This window comes from Anguilla anguilla, chromosome 10 (assembly GCF_013347855.1).
Source record: "Anguilla anguilla isolate fAngAng1 chromosome 10, fAngAng1.pri, whole genome shotgun sequence".
NCBI lineage: Eukaryota > Metazoa > Chordata > Actinopteri > Anguilliformes > Anguillidae > Anguilla > Anguilla anguilla.
In genome coordinates, this window is record NC_049210.1 from 36,583,684 (window position 1) to 36,606,772 (window position 23,089).

Sequence of the window (23,089 nt, forward strand, 5' to 3'; positions counted from 1 at the left end):
CTTTTTCTCTCTTTTTCGACATTTTATTTTCCTTTCCTCATTGATTTAGAATTCCCAGTCTTAATTGTAGCCCCGGCACATTCCTGCAACATCCTCCATCTTTTTCAGGGGAGCACAGCATCCAATAACATGCGTTTATTTATTTTATTTTTGTACATGACATTCAGATTGGCAGTTGGAGAAGATACATTATTTTAAAGTGTCTCTCACCAGACCGGCTGATAATGTGTGTGGAGTCCTTTTAGATGTTATACAACTGTTTTTTTGTTTGTTTTTTGTGCATCTCCTGGTATTTTTGGAATGTGTGCATGGCCTGACCTTAGAGACATTAGTTTACACCAACCACAGTTTTGTTGGTAGTACAAGGTATATATTTGTGACATTTTTGTATTTAAAATGTCACATAAAAATGTTCTGTTTCTTCAACACTTGAGTCAAACCACTTGAATGAGCAGTCTCATTATCTCCCTCCCCGTCTCTCGCTGTGATTCTTGGACCAAGGCCAAACATGCACATCTGCCTTCTGTTATCACTGTAAACATGTATACATCAGATTTCTACATCCAAGGTGACTTAAGAGCTTTATCAGAGAGTGAAATGATTGTGCGATATGACCACCGAGGCCTGTTAGACACGCTCAGCGCTGCAGTGTGTTTATGAAAAGTGGAACAGGAAATTTGTGTTGTGTCAGAGAGGCCACACAACTACTGCTATCCAGTCTGACAGGGACTGAGATGGGTGGAGATGGGGAGTAGATGTGGTGGGGGATGGGGGGGGGGGTATTGTTCAACCAAATTGTTGAGCGTCTCATTAGGAGACCGGCATTATTTTGCTAGCCTAAGCATATAAGGCTTGCAGACTCACTTAAGGGGACGGTAGGAGACACGGAAAGCGGAGTGTGTTACAGTTGATGACAGCGGCTCGCTTGATGAGGCTTGGTGACAGAAAGAGCCGCGGTCACGTGTCTGCCGCTCTGACGCTAAACGTTTCGGGACGCTCGGCCACTTCCTGTTGATCAAAGAGAACAGCTGAGCACATGGCGCATACCTTTTTAATTCAGGGAGTGGTTTGTGTGCGTTGCACGTTTCAGGCCAGTGGATGAAGTTGTCCGTTCAGAATGGACTACCAGGACCCAGGGTGTCTGCAGAATTCTATTTTGAGCTGTTTACACCACGCCAGCATTGCCTGCACTGCACTGCCACTTTACAAGCAAGACAAGTGACCCCCCCCCCCCCCCACAAACACACACCCCTTTGCAAACAAACCAGCACTGCAGGGTTCGGGGTCCATTTTGGAGGACTGTCGAGGAATTATTCTGTTGGCTTCTTCCCTCAGCTGCGGAGGGATTCTGCATTGATGTTGGCAGATATCACCGCATGGGATGGATAGATGCTATTAGTGATGTCTGGGATTATGGTACCATCACCATAACACAATAAAATCTTAAAATGCCCTCACTGTCATAATTCAACAGCCTCAAAATAATTCCTAGACATCTCTCTTTTGGTTTGATTTGTTTTCCTTGTTGACATGTTTCAAAGAGTTTGGCAAAACACAGTGGAAAGGCAAAAAAAAAAAAATTAGAAGAAAAAAATGATTATGTTCATTCCTTATACAATGGATGAAGCTGATCTGTTTTCTAATATGTTCACGTCACACAGTAGTTTAATTATATTGGTGTTTTCCTAATAAGGAATTATACGCTATTTTCCTAATTAAATAGTTTTTACTCAAACCGATGACAGATGCCGTCTGCTCTTGTCTCATCTGTTTTCATGCATTCTGTGGGAAACAAACAGTCAAACAGCATTTCCAAAGCTTAAACCGGTTTCATCTGGTTCTGTTCATTTGCTTACCCAATGTTGGTTTTTCTGACCAATCATATCTTGAGCAAACAGTCAGTGTCATACCTCTCTTGACTTTGTCCAGATGGCATTCTTTGTTCTGTGGCCAGAAGCACACGTTGTACCAGCCTTAACAAGACCAATTAGCAATTTATGAGAAGTGGGAAATCTTCATAGACGCATGGTGTCTGGAGAATTAACTTTGGGCATTCAATTGTGAAGGGAGAACTTGTGTCCTTTTTAATTGCGGTAAGGTCTATTTACTTACAATTTCTTTTTATAGGTATTTTTAATCCCTATTCAAACTTCCTTCTTGTTATAAGCAAACCATTAATATCTCTGTATTTAAAATGAAGTAAAAGTGTGTTTTAACCATTCTTTCTTATCAGGATTGTCATTAAAAATATTATAATGTGTACAGATGTACTATTCATTAAGTGGAACAAATGACTTGTTATCAGTTGTTCCAACTGTCCCTGGTGAAAGGCATAACGGCAGCATTGAAGACGTGGCAGTGTTTGATTAGTATAGCAGCCATGCGTACAGTAGACCTCATTCATCACTCGTTGTAGCACAGAGTCATAAGTCTATGACCGCCCAGTTTCCATGGGCCAGAGGTACCAGCTCAGCTGTCAGCGGTCTCTGCGCCTGGCACCACTGTTCTCTGTTTCGCGGGGGATGACATCGCCGGTGTGTGCGCGCCTCACCCGACGCCACGCGATGCGTCGTGCTTAACGAGCTTTTGTTTATTGTCATCAGGCAGCTGCCTATGGTTGAAGCAGCTCGTCAGGTTATAGTCGTAAGTTCAGAAGTGTGAGAGTTCCACGTCTTACTTCATTTCTTTATTTAGCCTCTGGCCGTGCCAACATTTTAACCGAGAGGAAATGGATATCGATGGCCTATGTTCCTGTTTTGTCTTGCAAGTTGCAGTGCAGTCCAAAAGGATTTACACTAGATATATATACACAGGACAGTTTACCATGTGTGAGCACTGTAAGCAGTTGTGGTCCAAAAATCAAGAAACTGGAAGAAAAAAGTACTTTTGAAGTTGAGGGTAACCATGTGAAGAGAAATTCAAACCAGACACTTTAAGAATGTAGATCCTCTTTTTTCCCTACATCTTGAGAGGGAGAGGGGTACCTGCAAATTAGAGAAGAAGTTCCTGATTGTGTTGTGAACTAAGGCAGGCAATTTGATTGGAGGAGGCAGCCAGCCTATGGCATGCTTGCCCTGAGCCTGGCTAAGTTTACACCGATAGTGGAATTTTTCCCCTTATGGACAGAGAAATGAGAAGTCTCGGCCGCAGGACAGAGCACGAGCCTCCAGCCTGATCTTTTTACAAAAAAAAAAACCATTACACGCTGCCTGAGAGAGTTAGAGAGCTAGAGAGCGAGAGGGAGAGTGAGCGTTCGAGAGGAAGAAAAACTGAGGTAAGTGAGAAACAAACTGTGTGGTGGGAGCAAAGCTGAATACAAAGTTGAGCTCTTAAATTAAACACGTATTGTGCTAAGCGAGCGAAGAGGCCAACTGAAACTTTTACCTCCGTTTAAAACGGACTGGGGGGGGGGGGGGGATTTGGGCTGTTTTCATTCCGGAAAGTTCCAAGCACACTAAGAATGCATGCTTTCTGCTGGAGGACGCAGTCTGAATGTATGGTTTTCTGGTGGGCTGGGAAGCCTGTCGGACTCACGCAGAGACGCTCTATTCTGACTCACGGCAGGCGTTTTCTGTTCAACGCGAGGAATTCGGACTTCCATGCAAAACACTTTCGTGGTTCCCTCTGTGCAGCGGTTTTTTGAAGTTTCAGAAATCTTTTCTGCTTCTCTCTCTCTCTCTTTCAAGAAGAGTGCTGAAGGGCTTGTTTTGTTTTCCCGGAACGTCTATCACCAAACCCTTATTTACATAGTGTTTTTGAAGAGGAAAATATTTACTCAGTGTGTTTGCTTCTCCATCCCCTTCAAATCCGCCAAAGCACGTAGCAGAGTTGAAGGATTGGTATTTTCTTTTCGACATTTGTTTCTGCTTAAAAAAGAAAAATGAACTGAAATAGAATGTGTGATAGTAAGGTTAGGTGTAAGCATGTTTTTGAGGGATATTTGGAATCATGGGATTGTTCATTTTGTGAATTTAAGAAACTGCTAAAGTTTGCTTCACTTTTACTCCAAATGTGATTTTATATTGAATTCTATTTTCTGCACTAAATAATTTGCTCTGGCTTGGGAAAGTATGCAAAACTCCCTCCTCATGTTTGTACTTGTCCCAACAAAGTAGTCTGAACTGTCACCGAAAACATGACTTTTCTTCTGCCAGTTGTAACAGTTTTTTTTTTTTTTTTTTTTTACAGAACAGAAAGATGGAACTAATATGATCATTAATCCCAGTAGTTCAAATGACAAGTGTAATCTGAATGATAAAGAATCTTTTGATTTGCATAAAATTTTAAAACTGCTGTAAAGCTTTACTAAATAATTAGTTTGATAAAAAACTTTTATGAAAGTAGAAAAATGGTATGCCTGCTCTTGAGTAAATCTGTCTTCCTTCAAACATAGTTGCCAATATTTTATGGAAAGTGTGGTAGTGACTGATCATAACCTGGCAAAAAACACTTTTTGCTGTTTTTATTGGGTATTATTTAAATTAATTTTTGCGTGATATTAAGTTGAAACCGCACCTAAGTTCCTTGCGGTGTAAGTCTTTTAAATTAATTGATACAAAGATTGATATGAATATTAAAAATTCATAGTTTACTTTTTCTTTCAACAGAAAAAGGAGAGAGAGGTGCAAGTGCAGAAGATGACCCTGTGGCCCCTTACTTCCTGGAGACCCCGTACGGCTACCAGCTAGACCTGGACTTTCTCAAGTACGTGGATGACATCGAGCGGGGGAACACCATCAGGAAGCTGAACATCCAGAGGAAGCCCAGGGGGGCCAAGGCGGAGCCGCCCCCCCGAAGCGGCGGCAGCGGGCAGAGCGCATGGGCCTCTACCGACTCCTTGTCCTCTTCCACCAGCGAGGAGAGCAAGCAGTCCCCGCTCTTCTTCCCCGCCAGGAGCCAGCCGCTCCCCCCACCTCAGGCCACCAGGCCGCCACCCGTCCATGAGCCCCCGCAGGCCTTTCTGAGTGTCCCGGACGGCAAGCTTCTGCCGCCACCCTCCCCCAGGGCGCCGCGGCACAACCTCCAGGTGGAGAAGACGCTGATGGAGACGCGGTGGAGGCTGGAGCAGGAGCGCCTGCTCCTGCAGCCCCCGGCGAGCGAGCCCCCCCGCCGGCGGCTGGCCAGCTTCGGGGGCATGGGCTCCAGCAGCTCGCTGTCCTCCTTCACGGGCTCCAGCGGGCAGAACCAGATCTCGCCCAACTCCCACCCGCTCCTCCACAACGGGCACCTGCCCAACGGGGAGTACAACCCCTACTTCACCTCCTCCATGGGCAGCTCCATCCGACACAGCCCCCTGAGTTCAGGGATGGCCACGCCCGTCACCAACGTGAGCCCCCTCCACCTGCAGCACATCCGCGACCAGATGGTGGTGGCCCTCAAGAGGCTCAAGGAGCTGGAGGAGCAGGTCAAAGCCATCCCCATCCTGCAGGTCAAGATCTCTGTCCTGCAGGAGGAGAAGAGACAGATGGTCACGCAAATGAGGAACCAGAAGCTCTCCGACCAGAATCAGACGGGCAGCGGAGTCTTCCGGAAGCGGTCCTACAGCGCGGGGAATGCGGAACACCTGGAGCAGCTCTCCCAGATCAGGAAAGGCCTGGAACTGCACATCGACTCCGAGGACGAGCCGGAGACCACAGAGCAGAGCTCCCAGAGGCTGGAAGAGTTCCGACAGCTGACGGCCGAGATGCAGGCCCTAGAGAGGAAGATCCAGGACAACAGCTACGAGGCGCCGCTCAGCACGAACCGAAACCCAGAGCAGAAGCGCTGGGACAGGGGCCTCAAGTCCATTGCCGTGGGCGCCGATGAGAACATGAACGACGTGGTCATCTACCGCAGGTCGTCCAGGCGGGGCAGGGATGCGGCGGTCCAGACGGAGGCGGAGACCAGGAGCACGGCGGTGGGGGTGACGGAAGCCATGCTGGGCATCACCACGGAGGCCGAGGCGGAGCTCGAGATGCAGCACCAGACTATCGAGTCCCTCAAGGACAAGATCTACCGGCTGGAGGTGCAGCTGAAGGAGACCACGCACGAGGTGGAGATGGGGAAGCTGAAGCTGGAGCTCCAGGCGGCCGGGTCGCGGAAGAAGGCCGACAAGGGCTGCATGGCCAGGCCGGACACATACAGTACGGGCGTGGAGGCGAAGGTTCAGATGCAGAGCCAAGGGGTGGGAGGACACACGGAGTTGAGGGACATGGGCGTTGAGCTTGCCCCACAGACGCTTGCAGTAGCGGCATCATGTAAGCCAGAACTGAGGCATGTTGCCGTGGGTCCAGAGGTACTTATGGATCGATGGGTTGTACAGGAAAGAGCGGAGGTCCAAGATAAGTGTGTTGGCAGTCATGTTGTCATGTGTAATCAGAGCGTGGGAGTGGAGATAAGTGTATGCGAAATGGGAGTCAATACAGAGGAGACTGTGGAAAGTAATGGCCTTTGCAATACAGGGCTCAGGCAGGCAAAGGAAATGAGGTCGATCGGATGTGGAGATTGTTCAGTAGATGTGACTGTGTGTCCGGTAAAGGAGCTGGCTTCTCTGGGCACTGTCACAGACCAGGTCAGCCGAGTGGACTTGGGTGTCATGGCAACACCTCAGACGACTTCCCAGCTCACCAACACAGCGACGGACGCCACCAGCAGGTTCACCAACACGGTCAGGACCGTTTCCATGGACTCCGGCACCAACACAATCCTCGACACTAGAGAAAAGCACACCAGCACGCCACCGACCGAGACCAGGACGGTCGCCGTGGGAGATGGCCGCGTGAAAGACCTTAACTCGGCATCCAAAACGCGCTCCGTTGCGGTCGGGACCTCGGCGCCAGGGGAGGCTGCCCTGGACAGACCGTCTGTGGCAAAGACCAAAGAGATAGGGGTGGGCTTGGCCGACGTGAAGGAGAACTTTCTGGTGGGCCTAAAAACGAGGACTATCGCGTGCGGGCCCTCTCTCCCGCCCGACTCTGCCAAAACGAGAAGCATCGGGGTCGGGGAGGGTATGGTGTGGGGGGCGGCCAAACCCCAGCAGCAGCCGGAGACGGCGGCCGGACTGGACCACTACATCGAGCGCGTGCAGAAGCTCCTGCAGGAGCAGCAGGCGCTCTTGGCGGAGAACTACAGCGAGCTTGCCGACGCCTTTGGGCAGCCTCAGTCGCAGATCGGCTCCATCAACAGCCAGCTGGTCAACACCCTATCCTCCATCAACTCAGTGGTGAAATTCGGCAGCGTTGAGGAGCTACGCAGCTTCGACATCCCCAAGCTGTGTCCAGAGACTACAAGTGCCAACAGAGGTATGACAGCTATTGATTTAGTGTGGTAGCCATTTTTAGTACTGCTCTCTTACAGAGCATTCAGTCATTTTCCTTGCATTTATAATTCAATTTGGATGAATTTAGAAGTTTGGCATTTCTTTGAGAAGGTTCTGTGGGGGAACATTCAATAGTTAACTGAAAATCAACCCCAGGGAAAGCTTCTGGTTGCACAGACCAAACACGCAAAGTCAGAAGCCCTTACAAGGACATCGGGTCAGGCGTTTTACCTGGACATTCCATTCTTTCATTTTGTAGTCTTTCCCTGCTCTTTAATTTTTTGTGGTGCAGGATCATTGCAAAAACAACGAAGATGGTGGAAAGGGTACAGCTGCAGTCAGGCCAACACGGTAATAAACAGCAGCGATGACAAATATGACAAGTCTGACTTCTCCCCCTAAAAAAAACTGTCAGACATTCTTTCCGTCTTGCTGATGGCAGCTGTGGTTAGGAACTAAATATTTTTGTGAATTACTCATGATGGTTTGTGGTGTGTTGAAGCCCCCTCTTTTTACCCTTAGTTAATTTTAGCAGTTCCCCTTGTCTTGTGCATATAAAGCCAATCACACAATAAAAAGGTAATAATAAGAAACATTTGTTTGTCATTTAGCAATCTTATGAAAACTGAAAAGGTGCGGTATTTTAGCTTGAAATTGCGCCATTCACTGATAGGATTTCGCAATAAATTTCAGCGGTTTGTTCCTCGCTTTAGGCCAGTTGCTGGATGATTGCAAAAACAACAAAGGTGTTGGAATTGTGAAGGTGTACATGTAAGCATAGAGGCCAGCACCTCCTTAAACACAGAGTACGATAATAAACAGCCGGTATGACAAATACCTTAACGCCAGCTACAGTGTCTACTAAATAACTGCGAAATGGGTTGGACTAGAGTACAAGTCCCTTCACCACTGCACATTTAGTTGTTGTTCATGTTCTTTGCTTGGACTGGCAAGCTTATGTTTTTGTGAAAGTGTACTCCCAAGCCTGTCTGGTTGTCTTGGTAATTACAAATATCGGTATTTTGGGCCATACGGAATGCAGTTGCACTCTCCAGCAGTTTTCACTTAGGTTATACAAACAATTGAACTTGTGCAAACAACAAAAAAAAGGGGGGGGGGGGGGGAGGTTAGTCGTATAAATAGCTATCCCCCAGAAAGCATTCATTTGAGGGTTTTTCTCCATGGTTAGTCCAGAAAATGGGCACATGTCTGTTTTTGCCATGTGGACCCTGCACCCTCAGAGGGAGATGAGCCACACTTGCCTTGTCTCTCTCTCTGAGCTGACCTCTGATAGGATTTGACAGGTCGAAGTTATCTTTGACCCTGAAAAAAAAAGCTCCAGGCTCTGGCTGTGCACCAGTAATGAGCTCATTCCTTTCTGGGGACCAGCAGCTCAGACTAAATTATCAGTTTTTGTTCTGCTAAACGTCTGCTGATTCATAGATCTTTTCTGTTATGTAATGCTCTCCACCTCCTGTTTTAGCAACATACTGGAGATCACTTGCAAATATAATCTACATTGTATTAGAAATAGAAACCTCTGGGAATATTTGAACACACTGTTTAAATGTACTTTGTGCAATGCTTAAGTTCTATTGCTACTGTCTGGTGAGAAAGTACAAGAGAAATGTGTATGCATCATAAATATCAATACAATTTCTGATTTTTGTTCGATTAATGATCTTTGTAGCATGTATGAACATTGCTGGTGCATGTGATTTGGTAGGTTAGCACAGTGTGTTTAGTAATAACATTTCCTCTGCATTTGTTTTTCACAAAATGGTGAACCTTTCCTTGGTCATTTATTTCCTGTGTACCTGGTTTCTCAGGAAAGGATGACAGAGTTTGGTCCATAAATCAAGTGACTATTAAAATATTTAGCAGTCTTGTTTCATAGCTAATGTTTAAATGTTTTCCTTCCCTGAATTTTGATTGAAAGACAATTTTATGATTTGAACAGCTATCAAAGCAAGATTGTCATCTGGGACAAAAATATGCTTATATTATGATGAAAGAACAGTGATCACCATGTTTGAACTGATGACAAAAATCCTATGTTTGTCCTGATATCCAAATGCTCAGTGCATATATCGAATTCCAACTGCAGCTGGTCATTTGAGCCTTTTGCCAAGCTTTGAGCTTTGCCAGACAAGAAGCTTAAAGATGCCTTTTAAGACCAAGATCTGAGAGCTTAACAGTTCACTAGTTTGCCTGACTTTTTCTTTTTGGATCATTTATCTATGACTCTCATAGAAATATGCTTTTAACTGGAAGGTCTGTTTCATCTGTAAATAAATCTACCCCAGGTAATGCTGATGTAGCGAAGCACAGAAAGCTTCTGATAGTGTTTCATGTGCGTTTCTTCCCCGTTTTTTAACTTGCTACATGCACATCAATCTTTAAAAAAAAAAGATTTTCTTAAAAAACCTCCCCCTCTCCTTAATGTTTCTGTGTTTACTTCTTGGTAACAAACAGGCTGTGATATTTTGCTTTAACAAAGTTAAAATTAGTCACTGTCACTGCACCTCACCTCTCAACTTTAACTGAATGTAGTCAGCAATAAACTTGATATGTTGAGGGGAAGTCTGGAGAGCATAGATTTAGAATTTGTGTTTACAGGATGTTACAGGAACTGGAACTGTGGAATTATGGGTCTTTCTGTTCTTATCTGAAAGGAAAGTTCAGTTACCTTTTACTAACCACTAGATCACAGCTTTTGCACACTTCAGTGATCTCCAATATCCATGTAAAATATCTATCCTGTGAAACATGAGGCTTTCAGCTGTGGGGAAAAAAAGACTGAAGAGTCTAGAGAAAGTATTGTCTGAGAATGATAGTCTTCTTTTAGTTCAGTTTTTACAGTGAGGCATCTCAGCTCTGTTTGTGTGATTTTTTTGAACAGTGTGATAAATGCCTCTGGCATATTCCATGAGACACCTAGGAGAAGAGGTCCATTAATGCACACTTCTCCACCGACATGTTGATGCAAGTTGTTTTCTAAACGTATCGTTTTTGCTGAATCGTGTGGAGACCCTCGTTTCTGAAGTGTTTTCATACCCAGACGTATGCAGAGACAGACAAAGTAACACTGCCTTGTCAGCCAGTGCTGTTATTTCAGACAGTCCTCCCGTTCTTTCCTCGTCTGTCAGAAACCTGAGATGCGACTCGCTCTGTCCTGCGTTGGCCCATTTTCGGTCAGGGGCCGGTTACCTCATTGTTTGGTTTGGATAGGGGGCCGTCTCTGGTTGCCACCTGACTGTAGCTCCTCCCCCCCCCCCCAGACGCGGAGCCGCCCCAGATGGCCATCGGGGCCGGGACCCAGTCTGTCGCCGTGAGGACGGAGGTCACCCATGTGGGAAGCGTGCCACCGGCGCCCTCTGCTGGCAGCTCCAGACCTCCCACGCTCCAGCAGAGCGCAGCCATGCAGAAAAGCCTAATGGACCAGCAGATGTCCTCTGCTCTACATGGTAAAACTTCAGCTAGCTTTCATTACATTACATTACATACATAACTTTTACATAGCATTTACATTGTATCCAATTATACACCTGGATTTATACTGAAGCAATGCAGGTTAAGTACCTTGCTCAGGTACAACGGCAGTGTCCTACTGGGGAATCGAACCTGTGCCCTTCAAGTTACAAGACCTTACCTATTATACTACCCTGCTACCTTTCACATCCACTTATGTGCATCAAAAACCTGGCTGCCTCGCTCATCCTTGTGCTTTCTGTTTTATGATTAGATTATAAGGAACGGCAAGAATGGACGCTTATAGTGTTCTGTGTGTGCAAGTTTTACATGCATGTATGCGCAACTGCACATACATGCTTGGGCGTGTGTATGCGTTTGCGCGTATGTGCTGACATGCATGTATGCGCAGTTGCACATGCACGCTTGTGTTTGTGTGCATGCATGTGTCTGTGTGTGTACGTGTGTGTGTGCGTTGGGTGGGTGGGTGCGCACACGTCCATTTTTGCATGAGTATGGGAATTCAGAGCATGTACCAAATTAGTTCCCTTAGGGATTATGTTCACACCTGTCAAAATAAGGGAAGCAAAAACCGTTTTGCACAGTACCCTCTATACACTGGGAGGCAGAGAGGCCCATAATATTGTTCGTACTCTGGGGCAGGTCCCAGCAGAGTTTTTACTGGCATATTATCCCCTGCATAACACTATCCTGCATTTTGAGAGCTGGAGGAGAGATTGCTTTTTGCTGTGGTATTTGGCAAAGCAAAGGCCTGCACTTAAAATACTTGGGCTGATGGTAGGTTTGGGAAAGTTCCCGTGCCTCTTGGAATTACAGCCTTTGTAAGATGTGGGCTAAAATACTTTGTTTACGAGTGTTCCTAGCTCTCACAAGTAAGCGAGGCAGCGAGATTTACATTGTTTCTGTTCTTTATAGAAACGATGAACAGGTCTTTGGTTGCTTTGACAGTACAAGACCGAGATCTTGGCAACGCAGGAGTCAGTTCGCAGTAACTCATGCAGCGTAGCGGTAATGCAGACAGGCAGGAGATGACACCAGCATTGCCGCTGCGAGGCTGCTGGCCCTGAAGAATTGCGGACAATCTGCAAGTCATTTTCTGTCGGTTTCTGAATTACAGTACGAAAATACAATGAATAATGGCCGTTGGGTAAATGAACCGGAGGCATGCTAATAGAAACCCGTTTTCTTGTGTTTGGGATTAAATTAAGTGTGGGACGCAATAAAGTGCGATGTGTGTAATTGTGTCATCTCCCTCAGTAACCCTCAGTCAGGATTTTTTATCGCGGGACGGCGAGCGTCGGTTAAATTTCCTGCCGACTGCTCGGCGAATTAAAAGTTTCGTTTCTTACGGCTCTGGTCCCCTTCTCCGGTCGTTCCAGGGGAGTCCGGCGGCCGGGGCGCTCTGAAGTCCATCATGAAAAAAAAAGACGGACGACAGAGTTCCGGCGGCACCAAAAAGAACCTGCAGTTTGTGGGCGTTAATGGAGGGTGAGACCCGGGAGATATTTCACACGAGCATCTTGGCAGAAAAAGTGGCATCTTCGCCTCGTGTCTGTTGTTTATGAATCTCTTATGTGGCCTTTCTTGTTTTAGAGTCTCATTTGCAATAAATGGGGCATTGAGACTCGGAAATGATTTAGCATGTACGCATGCATGCGCGTAAATAAGCTGTTTATTAAATATTATTTCATTAGGTTTGTGTGTGAATCTATTAATATGGCTGTTATTATTAATAACACTAATGTCGCCAGTACTTATTGGACATTACGTATATGAACGCAAGTGGTGATTATTAATAACATTTATCACAAGAAAAGAGAACAAATAAGCACTTGTACAGTATTTAAATGCCTCCAGTGGCCACAATATAAAACACCGCATTGACAGTAATTGAAAGAGGTGTAGTCTGAGCTGTTCCTCTAACTGGCTCACGCTTTCCCGGCCCCAGATACGAGACGACATCCAGCGACGACTCCAGCTCGGAGGAGAGCAGCTCCTCCGAGGATGAGGAGGAGGCAAAGGTGTACGGCGGGGAGGAGGGTGCGGAGGCACAGGAGTTGAGTAAGGAGGGAGCGGTGAAGGTGGGAGGAGGAGGAGGAGGAGGAGTAGGAGAGAGCGGCCCAGGGAAGGAGGAGATAAGGGAGAGGTGAGTGATTCTTTCTGGATCTTTCTGCAGTCTAAATGAAACAAACTTTGCACTTAAGCCTCATTTGAGCTTTAGTCATCATTAAGTGTTAGCATGTCTTGTATTGATATTACTATTATCAGCCTAAGTCAGCATTTAGTGTTATTATGTCTTCTATTGATATTACTATTATCAATGACAATAAAACATGCAAAAACAATAAAAGGTCACAGATTCCAAGGAAGGATCTAATATAACACGGTAATGATTATATGGAACAAAGTATTATTTTTGTTAGGATATTAAATCCCGATCCCTTGTCCTCTCTCAGGTACGAGTTGAGTGAGAAGATGCTGGCGGCCTGCAACGTTCTGAAAAACCACCTCAGCGAATCCAAGCCTTTAACGGGCAAAGACGTGGTGAGAGGAAGGAGCTTTTTCCGGCTCTGTGGGATTGGGAAACAAGCGAACTGTGACCTGTGTTAACAGCGCCCCTTTGGCACCGCCTCCCGCTCGAACCCAGGGCTTTAAGATCAGCCCGGCAGAAATCAACAGTGGTTCTGGTCAAATTAGAATGCTGATTTTTCAGCTTGGCAAAAGTTTGTGCAAGGAGAGAGGAGATGAAGCCCTCTGCCCAGTGTGTAAAAGAGTTTAAGAGAGGTTAAGTTAGCAGGTTCACTCAAACATATGGTGCAGACTCTTTTTTAATTGAAATTATGAAAGGGGACACAGTGACTCCTGGAGAGCATGAGTGTACATGGGGACACTATGACTGTTTGGAGAGTATGAGTGTATATTGCATATAACATAGTTCAGATATTGGATTGAGGTTGTGGATGGGCCACTATGGCTGCAGGAATTTGAAAATATATATGCAAGTATGGATGTTGGAATGGGACACATTATGAATTGGGACACTATGGCGGAGATTGAATGGATATATTACACGTGTTGAACTGAGACCACAAGTAGGAGCAGCGTTCAGCGTGTGTTTGGTGTTGACTTGGTCATGTTCGGACCTCCGCAGAGGGCGTGCCTGAACACGGTCCAGCAGGAATGGTTCCGGGTGTCCAGTCAGAAGTCGGCGAAGCCGGCCACGGTGGAGGACTACCTGGCGGCCTTCAGGGGCGTGTCCCCCGCCGTGCTGCGACACGTGGTCAACATGGCCGACGCCAACGGCAACACCGCCCTGCACTACAGCGTGTCCCACTCCAACTTCGACATCGTCAAGAAGCTTCTCCAAGCAGGTAAGTGCGAGCTTGTCTGTTCTAACCTCTGAGAACTCTGTTAAAGCCAGAGCTTTAACAATGTTGTCACACCGAAAATGTGTGTAAAACAGGAATAATAATTTTTTTTTTCTAAATAAGATATCTTATTTAGAAAATTTCTTATAAAAAATATTTTACAGGGTGTTTAACTTAAATAACAAGCTCTTATGTAATGTCTGAAGATGATGCTAATCCCAGAATTAGCCCCTGACGCCCTGCTGACTTACCGTTCCGCACCTGTGATTGGTCAAGTCATGAAAAGCAAATTCAATCGCACTTACTCGAGCCTCCGGTCATTAAACCGGCATCCAGGGTCGCCCCCGGCCTGAGGACCCTGAATGGGCTCGGGGCGAGCCCCCCCCCCCCCCCGGTGTCAGACAGAGGTCTCGGGTGCGCCCCCCTTTCAGGGAGTGAAGGGCGCTGGCGTTTTTGTATAGCGGGCGATGATCTCCGGGCCACTCCAGAGAGAAAAGGCCATTGTCCCTCCGGCTTTGTGCCTCCGTGCTGTCTGACGGACTCCGGTCTGGGCTCCGCCCCCATCGCGCCCCATTGTCCCCCTACGACACGCTAAGCTCCTCCCACCCCTGGCTATCCCCACGGAAACGGACCCAAGCGTTGAGCGTCCCACTTCCCCTCCCCTCCAGGATTTGGGCTGAATGGCCGGCATGTCAAGTGTCCTTGTCTTGACAAAGGCACTCCTTCCTGCTCCCCCCGTGACCGGACGAAGGAGTGGGTTGGGGGGGGGCGGGTGGTCGGGATTGGCTTTGAGCGCACGCTGATGTCCACCCCACCCCCGCCCCTCCCCCTTTCCCCTTTTTTGTGGCAGATGTCTGCAACGTCAATCATCAGAACAAGGCGGGCTACACCCCCATCATGCTGGCCGCCCTGGCGGCGGTGGAGGCGCCCAAGGACATGAGCGTGGTGGAGGAGCTCTTCAGCAAGGGAGACGTCAACGCCAAAGCCAGCCAGGTCTCTCTCATTCTGCAGTAAAACGCACTCTTTATCCTCAGGGTCCATACATTTCTCAGATATGCTCTGCAGGGTCAGCCACAATAAAGTTTTGATGCAGCTATAACATGGAAAGGAGAAAAAATTAATATAGGAAGATGTTGCCTTGCTTCTTCAGTCTTGCAAAGCTCAATTTCTGTCTACACCTTATATAAACTGACTGAATTTTCATTAGCTGGTTTAAGCTGTTTTCGATACTTCTAGCAGGTCATAGCTGGTCTGTGGCCAGTCAAAGCTTGCCTGTAGCTGGTTAAAGTTGTGAAAATCTGGTTAAGCTGGTGGAGAACGCTGGTGGTCAAACTGGTGAACTAGCTGACTGTGGGCTGGTCAGCTGGTGAACGGCTGGTCGACCAGCTACAACCAGCCAGAGGTTTTGAGAACCTTTTTTTGAGGTTTTTTTAGGTTTTGCTTTAACCAGCTTGACCCGCCTAGGCTGGTTTAAACTAGAATATTTGGCAGGACTAAACTAACTAAAATGCTTTCAGTGACATTTTCCCAGTATTGTGAGGGACGATAAACGTGGCTCTGCAATCAGCATGCTGGTAGTTGAACGCGGCCCGTGTGCTCTGCCCCCCCCCCCCCCCCACCCCCCAGGCTGGCCAGACGGGGCTGATGCTGGCGGTCAGTCACGGGAGGATGGACATGGTGAAAGCCCTCCTGGCGTGCGGCGCCGACGTCAACATCCAGGACGACGAGGGCTCCACGGCCCTCATGTGCGCCAGCGAGCACGGCCACGTGGAGATCGTCAAGCTGCTGCTGGCCCAATCCGGCTGCGATGCCACGCTGAGTGACAGCGTGAGTCTCCGCCCCTCTCAACTACCCAATTCTCACAGTTTCTGAGACCCACAGTCAGATAACAATATCTAATAATAATAATAATAACAACAATAATAATAATAATGATTGTGTTTCTGGCTTCACCCACGGTCTGTAGCAAGACTTTAGGTGGAGTTGTGGGTAACAGTGGGCAAGACCACTCACTGTTTGTGTGACTATGCATGTTGCTGCCATGGCCACAGAATTGTGTGAGTAACGGCAGGCGTTTCCCTCCGTGTGTGTGTCTGTCTATTCATCTGTGTCTGCTTGTGTGCGTGTGTGTGGTACCAGGACGAGAGTAACGCCCTCTCCATCGCTCTGGAGGCTGGACACAATGACATCGCCATGCTGCTATACGCTCACGTCAACTTCTCCAAAGCGCAGTCCCCGGTGTGTACGCTGTACAGGGCCCCAGTGCTTACAGAAGGATAGTACTGCTGTCTCCTGTTATTAATATTAATATTGTTAGCATTAAGCTAATCTTGTCTGGAGTAAAGGTGGCGTTTAAGCTATTTAATAGCATGATACACTGAGAATGAATGAATTTTTCCTCCCTTCCAGTTGTATGGGTTTTGTGAACAACAGTTTTTTGTTGCCCCCTCTCTACAGGGGACACCCCGGCTCGGGAGAAAGATGTCCCCCAGTCCCACGCGGAGAAGCGTGTTCGATTAGGGTGTCCCGAAATCCCAGGCCCCGCCTCCCTGGTCGGCCTCCACGCTGCTATTGGTTCACGTTCAAGGTTGCCCAGGGTTGTTTTCTGGAAAACTGACTGCGGGGAATGTGTTTTGGCTGGACCAATCAGGCAGCCCCGTCAAGGCAGCCAATCGAGTTTGTGCTCGTACCATCCAATCAAACGCTTTCCCCAAGGGTGTTAGTTTCCACATAAGCATGGCATTAGCCTTATCCCCCACAGAGAACTTGATCCCGAGCTCCACTGGATATGACCTAAGACATATTTCAAAAGAAGGATAATACTGAAAGTGTTTAATCAAACAAAAATCCAGAAAACAACCCCCGGCGACTTTTAACCTGGACGCATTCTGAATGTATTCAAAAGTTCCATTTGTGCCTGATCTCACCAGCCGTTCTCCGCAATAGAGGAAGATGCGATGCACGTGCTGAAGTGATGTCATCGGAAAACGCCTGTGCACGGAAATGACATTGTTCACTGTGCGGACTTCCACACGGACGCGTTTCTGGTGTTCTTCAGTGCGGTCTCGCTCGTGCCCGTCTGTCCCCTTGTTTCTAATCCGCAGGTCCGCAGTGGAGAAACCCAAAAGTATTAAGTGTCTGAGGAAGGAGTGAGGTGTGGAAGCCTTACCGTTGTTGCCTGTTATTTCATTTTTTATATATTTTTTGTGTGTCCTGTACGCACATGAATCTGTGTGTGTGTGTGTGTGTGTGTGTGTGTATGTCCGCGCATACACACACACACACACATCAACTCCCTCTGACTTTTCTCTCTATTTGGGTTTGTGTCCCAGCTCTTTCCTGGACATATGTGAATTTATCTGCTTTTCATTTACCCAATCGGTCAATGTGTTTTAGATGGGATATAAGACTTAACTTTTATATGCAGATCCTTTCTATCTATTTAAAAATCGCAGTATTTTGAATATTTCATATTCCTATAAACAAGTCATGAAGTTAAATATTTATCGATACATAGTTTTTAATCCTTATTTTAATATTGTATTTCTCTGTATATACTGTATGTTTCAGATGAATTAGAGGTGGTAGGCATGTTCTCCATTGTCTTATGTACATTTATAATAAATTGTCCTTTCTTAGTGTAACTAAGGTACTTTAATCTTTTTATCTAAGTGTTTGAAGTGCCTTCAGATTGCCATATAATAAGATTAAGCTGCATTAAATGTACATGGGTGCTCTTTAATCCAAGCTCTTCAACCTCTTAATGTTGTGTAATTGTCCTTCCCCCAAAAGCTGTAAACTTTTATTTCCTTGCATGCCATGAAATGTTGGCTTCTCTGAACATCTCATGCGCATTGTGCCACCGATATACAGCTTAATGTCTCCCCCTACTGGTGTCAATTGGTACTTACAACCAACGCAATTTATTTCTCTGGATGGATTGAATAACAAACACCATTTTCATTTGCAGTCTGGTGAGCAAATCGTTTTTTTTTTTCGGCGTCTCGGTGAGAAAAGCTATCAGCATTATTTCACCGAGACAGATTCGCTAGTTGCAGTATTATACAGAGAACACAAGTACTTTATAGTACGCTTGATATTTCATGGTACTCTTTATGTAGAAATCGGTTGTGTTTATCAAAATGTTCAGTGCTGTTATCGCACAGCTTATGTTCTTTATGTAGTTGTATTACAAAAGTGCAAATAAACATTTTAAATCACTACACCTGACACATTTATGCAAATGTTTTTATTGTCTCATATTAATATGCCGACTTGCTTTTATTTCCTGAGAGTATAATGCGGTGTTTCATTTTGGTGTTTTGCCGGCCTGAATGAAATAGTTCCGTTTCTTACATTTTCTTTTTAAAATTGCATTTAAAATTTTTTTCTAGTGTAGTTTCTCGGAAGAGACCATACGTGTGTGTGGTGAGGTGGACATTGGTTGATGCACATTGTAATCGTGTCTTTTCATTTTCTGGTTAAAAGCTGCTGCTTTGTTAGGTCTAATATGTGAATCTTCTAGTATGAGCCATTTTGTGTGAGATTGTGGTGAGACAGATCATTTTAAAAGATGCAAATAATAGCATATTCTAAGTATGCAGCTATGTATAGTGCAAGACAACAGTGCCATTCTGTGCAGCTATCTTAAAGGCAAGATAAAGCGGTAAAATCCTGAACAGAGGTACAACAAATACAACATTAATCAATAGCTAGATGATGGTGTCTACCATAAGGTAAAGAAATGTATTAAGAAGGCTTGCAGGTGTGCTTTATGTAAATACACAGTCATGATTTAGAGATTTAGAGCAGATTGAGGTTGAGTGTCACAGAAGTGCAGAACAGTCTTTGGAAGGTGGTAAGACTGCTTTTTCCACCACTAGGGGGCCGTTGCTGAGAATGAGCAGGCTAGAGTTGGGGGCACATGCAGACCATCAGTAGATTAAGAGCAACATGAGAAACTGGTGTGTAGTGGCCAGGGCCTTACTCTACCAGAAACAGAGGATTTATTTAGATGCAAGTTGCATTTGACCAACCGTGAAGGGGGATTAGAAGAGTGGTAGAAGACCAAACAGTCCAGATAGGCTGCAGGCTGTGGATGAGTTGGAGTGGTTCGATAGTGCTAGTAGAGAGAGAACATATTGTTATTCTTTGTGAGAATAACAGAGCTGAAATGCTATCTAACAAGGATGCAGTTACATTTGATGTTTTTTATTTTATTTTTTTAGTGGTAACATTTAATACAAGAAAACAATTTAAAATAACAAATTTGTTGTATGGGTAAGAAAAGCTAATCTATTGTGCCAACTTAAAAAAATAATTATAATGTGGTAATTCACCTGGATAAAGAGCTTAAGATAAAAAAAGAGCCATGGGATGGTTTAATTCTTGTCCCAGATGCTGGATTCGCGCTGTTGTGTCCCACAGCAACCACCAGGGGGATCACAATCCATCCTGTCTGTTGATGGATGCCCCTCCTACAGTTTCTGTTGGCTTTTTTTCTCTTCTTGTGTCCTTCAGAATCTTATAGAATTACCTGCGATACCATGAATCTCACCAGGTGTGTGGGGTGAATAGGTACCCATTCCTGACCTCTGGGTGGCCCATGTCAAGTCAAAACCTCACGTTTCTGGGCTTGATTGAAATTTGAGTTTGTTAGTGTTGATAGCCTTTCCCCATCTCTTACGATGTTACTGATTTACAGATGGTTGGATTCTGGCTTCCACGACCTGTTAACCTTGCTCCAGATCAGATATTATCTACAGGCTTTATTATCTGTCTGCCTCCGCTGTACGGCTGAGAGGGGAGGCTATCTTTATTTGGATAGGAAAATCAACCTGTCAGGAGTTCTAGGTGAAGATCTGTCTCCAGGCTATGTCGTTCATTTGGATAGAAAATAAAGTGATCAGGGGTCTCAAGTGCGAAGTGAAGCACAGCTAACACAAAACGTTCCCCCAGTGTTACTGGAAGGTTTTGTTTTTGGCTGGGAAGGCTGATTTAATCCATTGCACTGCATCTCTGGAACGATAGTGTTACCTCTCCCTGATATAGATGTAGGTAGGTTTCCCAACTGGTGTGCCGTCAGGTGTGCCGTGTGAAAAATCCTTTAAAAAAATGTAAATGTTCAAATGAAAAAAGCCAAAATAAATGTAAATAAAACGCGTATCGCTTAATTAAAACCCCAAAAGAACATTTAGGCCTACTGTTGGCACGTCACATCGACGTCAGTACGTCGCACTCGGTTTTTTCTGTCGGCGTGGGGTGCCATGAGATTCTGTAAATTTGGAAAGTGTGCCGCGGAAGGAAGAAGGTTGGGAAATGCTGGTGTATGGAGCTCTCAATTCACTGGGCTGATATGATGTCCATATGCTCAGCAGATTTTAAATGCCACGCTCCTAACCAAGGCAGAACGGTTTGTAGTGTGAGATGAGGAGAAAGTCATATAAGGTACGTAATGCTATCCGCACCCATATTATAATTGCTGGCAGAATTTACATTCAAACTAAATGCATGGTAGTGTAAATAAATACTGAAGTGTTTGCTAAATTATTAGTATTTACGTATGTGTATATGTGTTTCATGAATGGACAAAGGTTACTGTTTATGGAACCTAATCATCGTAGAACTGTGTTATCTGAAAAGGGCAGCAGTGGGTACAGGGTTTTTGTAGGGCCTACTCCAGGGCTCCCCCTTCCTGTTCCTCGAGATCTACTACCCTGTAGGTTTTCACTCCAACCCTAACAAAGCACACCTCATTCAACAGCTGTGTTGTTAATTTTTTGAAATTAGGGTTGAAGTGGAAACCTACAGGACAGTAGATCTCCAGGAACAGGGTTGGGCAGTCCGGGCCTACGCCCTCCCAGGATGAGTGAATGTGGGTGGTGGGGTGGGGGGGCGTAGTCAGTGGGCCAGGACCTCATGCAGACCTCATGCTGGTCCTCGCAGTTAAGCGATGTACTGAACAAGCTTCTACACGCCGGGTGTGTGCTGCATTCAGTAGTGTGAAGGACAGCAATCGATCTCTCTCTCTCTCTCTCTCTCTCTCTCTCTCTCACATATACACATGCTTACGGGTTTTCTTTCTGTCACGCACAGACGCACATACATGTATACATTCACAGGTTCTCTTTCTCACACGCACACAAGCAAAGGTCCTATCTCTCTCTCTCATACATATATACGCACAGGTCCTCTCACACATGCACACACACACACACACACACTTGCATACACAGGACTGCTCTTTCTCTCATACCATGTGAACAGGTCCTATCTCTCTCTCTCACACACACACACAGGTCCTCTCTCTCTCACACACACACACACACTTGCATACACAGGACTGCTCTTTCTCTCATACACATGCAAACAGGTCCTATCTCTCTCTCACATACACACACATACACACACAGGTCCTCTCTCTCTCACACACATGCACACACCCCCACATGCATACACAGGTCTTCTCTCTCTGTCTCTCTCTCTCTCTCTCTCTCTCTCATATACACATTCACAGGTCCTGTCTCTCTCTCTCTCACTCACACACACACACACACACACAGGTCCTCGCTTGTCACGTGCAGATGATTAAGTGCGCAGGAGGAGTTGTTGATGGTGGCCCCCCCTGGCTCCGTGCTGGAGTTGGCAGGCAGGAGCCGGCCTCCCGTCCAGGCCGCGCCGACGAGCCGGAATGGCGGTTCTGCCGCGGTTCCGACTGACTGGCTGAGCACAGGGCCGTGGCGCGGCCCCCGTTCACGCTGCGCTGCGCCTGTACACGCTGTTTACACTTCTCCTCACCTTCCAGACAGAACCGCAACTAATTCTGCCACTGGGAGTCCCTTAGCCCTTATCGTGTGTTGGTTAATTGCGTCATGACTGTCTGGGAGAAGCAGTCATTTGCCACACACTTGTTCCGGCAGTGCTGTGGCTCAGAGGTGGGGAACAAGGGTCATATCTGTTTCTGGTTTTCATGCCAATTTCTGACTTTAATTACTAAATTATCCATAACATTTATGCCATTTGACATTTAGGCTGCATTTCTTCATAAGCGTGTGAATTACTACTGGACACTTATTGTGTCCCTTTATGAAACATTTTATTGTGATCTAAGTGTTGGTGTATACAAGCAATTGGCTCAATTAGCTAGGGTTATTGGTGGAAACAAAAACCTGCATACACACCGGCCCTCCAGGACCAGAATTGCTGTTGCTTCTGGGGCATGCACTCATTCCTCTGCTGTGCAAGCCCCCCCCCCCCCCCCCCCCCCCCCCCCCCTTCCCTTCCCTTCCCAAACCTTATATTTAGAATTGTACCTGGATAATCTGAAAACAGTTATGAGATCAGGCATTAACTTACTTATTAATTTTTCAAGGAAGTGCCATTTAACTTTATTGACAACATGTAATGTGCAGTGGTTATTTAGCTTCATGGTTAAGGAATGATATTTCTTCAGTGCAGTGGAATGTATAATTATCAGGCCTTTGGCTCTAATGGGACTGTCCCAATAAATTCAGGTGTCCCCTGAATGCACAGGGAGTTACCTAATGCCCCCACAATTTAGTATGATGTGTCGTGCATGGTGGAACTGAAGTACTCTGGCTAAATAGAATGAAGAAGGATCTGAGCAGCTAAGATCTACAAATGCTATTATTGCACATAAGCACACGATAAATACATGCATGCGAGATAGAAACATGTAGGCAGCTGTTTTCTTTCAGGGACTGCAAAGGGTTCTATTGCCTTGAGGTCTCATTTAAAGTATATACTTGATAGGTATTGTCCTCAAAATTCTCATTTTCAGCTGTTGGTAACAGATATCAATATTTGTAAATACATTTTGTGCTTCCATTAATATATCTTTTTTAATTCACAGGCATAGACACGCATATAATACCTATTTTAATAGTAATTTAAAAAAAAAATATTAATTTAG

At 45.9% G+C, this 23,089-nt stretch overlaps 1 protein-coding gene across 4 annotated transcripts in view; it reads left to right on the forward strand.

Moving 5' to 3' along the window:
* The window catches only part of kank1a (KN motif and ankyrin repeat domains 1a), a 52,335-nt gene extending 33,948 nt beyond the window's left edge, over positions 1–18,387 (forward strand). For all 4 annotated transcript variants that reach the window (XM_035379078.1, XM_035379079.1, XM_035379081.1 and 1 more), the window contains 10 exons: positions 4,608–7,280; positions 10,579–10,764; positions 12,169–12,277; positions 12,738–12,935; positions 13,246–13,333; positions 13,941–14,160; positions 15,008–15,150; positions 15,784–15,984; positions 16,297–16,395; positions 16,615–18,387. In XM_035379078.1, the coding sequence (XP_035234969.1) occupies positions 4,608–7,280; positions 10,579–10,764; positions 12,169–12,277; positions 12,738–12,935; positions 13,246–13,333; positions 13,941–14,160; positions 15,008–15,150; positions 15,784–15,984; positions 16,297–16,395; positions 16,615–16,677 (3,980 nt within the window). In that variant the 3' untranslated portion in view covers positions 16,678–18,387. The remainder of the gene's footprint in view (positions 1–4,607; positions 7,281–10,578; positions 10,765–12,168; positions 12,278–12,737; positions 12,936–13,245; positions 13,334–13,940; positions 14,161–15,007; positions 15,151–15,783; positions 15,985–16,296; positions 16,396–16,614) is intronic.
* Positions 18,388–23,089: the final 4,702 nt, after the last annotated feature.